Raw genomic sequence first — 3729 nt, 5'->3', positions numbered from 1 at the left:
TAGTGGCTAAAACAAAGAAACTGAATTTACCATTACAGTACATAACTTCAAACATCACACTGTAGCAACAAGAAGAAACACTGATTTTGACTTAGTTACAATAATTCTGTACATAGATAGAAAAACTTGTCTCGTACATTGTGAGATGTTCATGGGTGCGTATGTCAAACAACAACACAGCCTGAACTTTTGTCTTTGATCCTTTTTGCCACAAGTCTTTGTCCCAGTCCTCCTCCTCCTCCTCCTCCTCCTGTGAAGTCCCCTCTCAAAAATATCCTCTCTTGGCTTTTCTCTAAAGGGCAGCATGCCATCCGCTCTTTGCCATGTAATCCCATTGCTGGGACTGAGTTTGCTTCAGACTTTACAGCAGCGTCAGCCTCCTCCTCATGGAATAGGTGTAAACTGTGACTCAGAGAGTGGAGCAGAGAGCTCAGTCTGGTGCTTTTTATGTGTTTCTGCATTAGACGACCCCTTCAACAGATGCCCTCCGTCCCAGCCTCCGCCTCCTCCCCCACCGGCACGGCACAGCTTCACGGACCTCTCCTCCTCCTCCTCCTCCTCCTCCTCCTCGCCATCCCCATCCTGCAACTCCTCCATGTCCTCCTCCTCTGTCATCACACGACCGCACAGGCCCTCCTCCGGACAGGAGCACCTGCTGTTAACTCCCGGTGAGCTGTAAATATATAGTCAGTTTACTCCGTGATACAAAAAGAAAGAAAGAAAGAAAGAAAGAAAGGTTGGGAGGTTGGGAACCACTGATTTACAGCATTACTTTGTTGACTGACAGATAGCAACAGACTTGTTTACCTGAATTTCTCTGTTTGATCTGTGTTCTAGACACAGTGTTTGACATGCTGAACAGTGCTGCTCCTCTGCCTCCAGTCAGACGACACACAGAAAATGTTAAAGGCTCCAGAGGCTGCCTGGAGTACGACCATTTACCAAGTCAAGGTAGAGGAAATTTACGCATATAGTTTCTACAAACAAAAACATGTCCAGGGGCCAGATGCTTAAAACTCATCACATGAACCTACAAACAGTAGCACTGTGATATATCTATCATCATTATTAATTGTCAGAAAGATGATCAGTGATTCCTTTATAGAGCTCATATTGAAACAGACTTTACAAAGTGCTTCTCAGTTCAACATAAAATGAAAATATTGGTAGAGAGAAATAATGGCACAAATATAAAAAAAGACTGATAGAATTCACCAGTGGTAAATCATTTAAAATGACAGAATGCTATGTAAACAGCAGGAATAATAATACAATACAAACTATATGGTTACATCTTTTATATTTAATCTGTGCCTCATCATGTCACCCACAGCTATCAGAAGGAAGCAGTGTGTACGTCTGAAGTATTTGTGGGGTCTGCACATCCTTCTTTTATAAATACCAGTTTCTGTGAGATGGCGTACGATTGGTTTTAGTGCATACATATAATTTATACGTCTGGCCTTAGGTCTCGATGAGAGTGTAAGTTTAACAAGACTTGTGATACACACATGACTTCATGTTCTCTGTGTTTTCGACCTCAAATATTCTGACTGGACATGTGACCAAAAAAAAAGATTAAAACCTCTAGGATAAAAAAAGCCTTTGAAATTTAAATTGCACAGGGATCCCTTTATTCAATCAATGAAGAAGGGATTTTTGGTAGAAAAGTTACTCAGAGAAAAAAACTCCCCCTCTGTTGAAAGATTCATGTGCATCTCGCGGGCTTGGAGAGTCTCATCAATGGGAAGAACGGGAAGTTGTGAGCAGCTCTTTGGATGATGACCGAGGATTCACTTTGTGCAGACATTAAAAGTTTGTCTTAAATTCCACATCAGCTTCATTGTGTTTGGTTTCAGGAGCTTTTATTTGTGCCCTGTTTCTCATAAAGCAGGCAGACCACATTTTGGCCTCTCTGGCATCCATTGAGGAGCAGGACATCAAAGACATATGTGCAGTGAATACCTCAATATCTGCTTTCTAACTATGAAAGACTTAATGATAAAGGTCCGACCTCGGAAGGCACTGGGGAAAATGTCAGAGCTTTAGTTCAAATTGACAAGCTGTGTGTAGTCTACAAACCTCTCCTTGACCACTAATAACACTCTCAAGTTTCTGCCTGTGTGCCAGGGACAGTTTTCCACTGACACCATCTCTCTCTCTTTCTCTCTGCAAGTATCGATGGACTGTTTGCAGGCCCCCGCCAGGCCGCCCAAGCCGCTACCCAGGAAGATCCCTCCGGACAGTCAGCCAGGTAAAACCCACAGCCTAGAGTTGGAGAACGTGGACGCCAAGATCGCCAAGTTGATGGGGGAGGGTTACACTTTTGAGGACGTGAAGCGGGCACTGATGATCGCCCAGTACAAAGTGGACGTGGCCCGAAACATTCTGCGAGAGTTTGCCTTAGTGGCCCCAAGACTGAACCTCTAGTCAGTGAAACGGGGAGCACAACAATGGAGCTGTGCCTCTGAAGGGACTGACTAAAAAATAAAGGGCTTCTTCAGTCCACTTGGCCTCGGACTGTTGGAACAACAATGATCAGCAGAAATATTTAAAGGGAGACTTGCCTTTTGTTGCAGAACAGACATGACGACGCACAACAAAGTGGCTAAAACCAAATCATCTCGGAGAATCAAAGAAAAGGGAGAAAAGACCGTCTGTGAATGATTTAAACCTGTGAAAAAAAGAAGCAGGCTTGTTGTTTACAGTGAGCTTTGCCGGTGCTGGCCTCTGGTTTTCAAATGCTCCTGTTTGTCCCGGGGCTGGGACTGTACACCTGTTTTAAAGCTCTGATCCTGCTACTGCTGCTACTGTTCCTTTCACACCCTGCCACCCTCCGGACTTCAGTCTGAAGGGCCTTTCAGAAGACATTTCCAGCTCATTTCAGTTTATATGCTCAACCAGTTGTTAGGGCTCATTTTTATTTACAACCAGCAGGGGGAGGCAGACTCCACCGTTTCCGCACTCCTTTCCTGTTTTACCCACTTCCTCCTTCCCTTTTGTGTTGCCCATTAAAGAATAGTCCACTGTTTGCCCAGAGTCTGGCTGACTTGCAGGTCTTAACAAGGTCTGGAGAGTCAGGAGTAGTTACATGGTGCCGGAGGATGCCTTATTGATTCACTTGTTTCGCCTAGACCTGGATAAAAACTGTACAACAGCTCCAGAGGAGCATTCTTGTTAGACTAGGTATCTTATTTGGACAGGAAGAGTGGAGCAGGGAGGGGTAGGGGGGTTAGTTTCACTCTTAGTTTCTGTTCCTAGACAAGAGGATTAATCAGATGGGGCCTTTTTTTAATTACTTCCTTCATCTGTGGACAGCAGGCCTATGAATGTATTTGTTCTGCATGAGTGAGCTATACCTTTCTATACTCTGAGCTCCTCTCAGGCCCAGGTTTTCCATTAAGCGATTAAGCAGTGAAAAATGTTTTAATGTTTGTTTTTCCATGTCAAAAGCCAGAGACAAACGTGCCTGTACTTCAGCTCAAGGATTTAAGCGACGGGAGCGAGCCTGTTATGTAGAAGTCATCTGTTAGAGCTCAGAGAGGACGCACTCTATAGCCGTCACACTGTCTCCACTTCAATTACACAGCCATCATATTGTTGAAGTCCACATTCCCCACATGTTTTAGGAATTGCTTTCAGTCTGATTTGGAGTGGTGCATTTTCGCCTGTGTGGCGTTGTGTGAGTGCAGTAGAGACAAATAGAATACCGCATAGCATTCAAAATAC

General features: G+C 44.3%; 1 protein-coding gene across 1 annotated transcript in view; it reads left to right on the top strand.

Moving 5' to 3' along the window:
* Positions 1–3028, top strand: part of cblb (Cbl proto-oncogene B, E3 ubiquitin protein ligase) — a gene marked incomplete in the record, with an annotated part of 76550 nt that extends 73522 nt beyond the window's left edge. Inside the window, 3 exon segments of the mRNA XM_035666490.1 lie at positions 465–668; positions 838–951; positions 2177–3028. Of these exon segments, the coding sequence (XP_035522383.1) occupies positions 465–668; positions 838–951; positions 2177–2430 (572 nt within the window).
* Positions 3029–3729: the final 701 nt, after the last annotated feature.

Source organism: Morone saxatilis, unplaced genomic scaffold (genome assembly GCF_004916995.1).
Source record: "Morone saxatilis isolate NCDOM2014 unplaced genomic scaffold, NCSU_SB_2.0 Contig20, whole genome shotgun sequence".
NCBI classification, from domain to species: domain Eukaryota; kingdom Metazoa; phylum Chordata; class Actinopteri; family Moronidae; genus Morone; species Morone saxatilis.
This window is presented reverse-complemented; position numbering and strand designations above follow the sequence as displayed.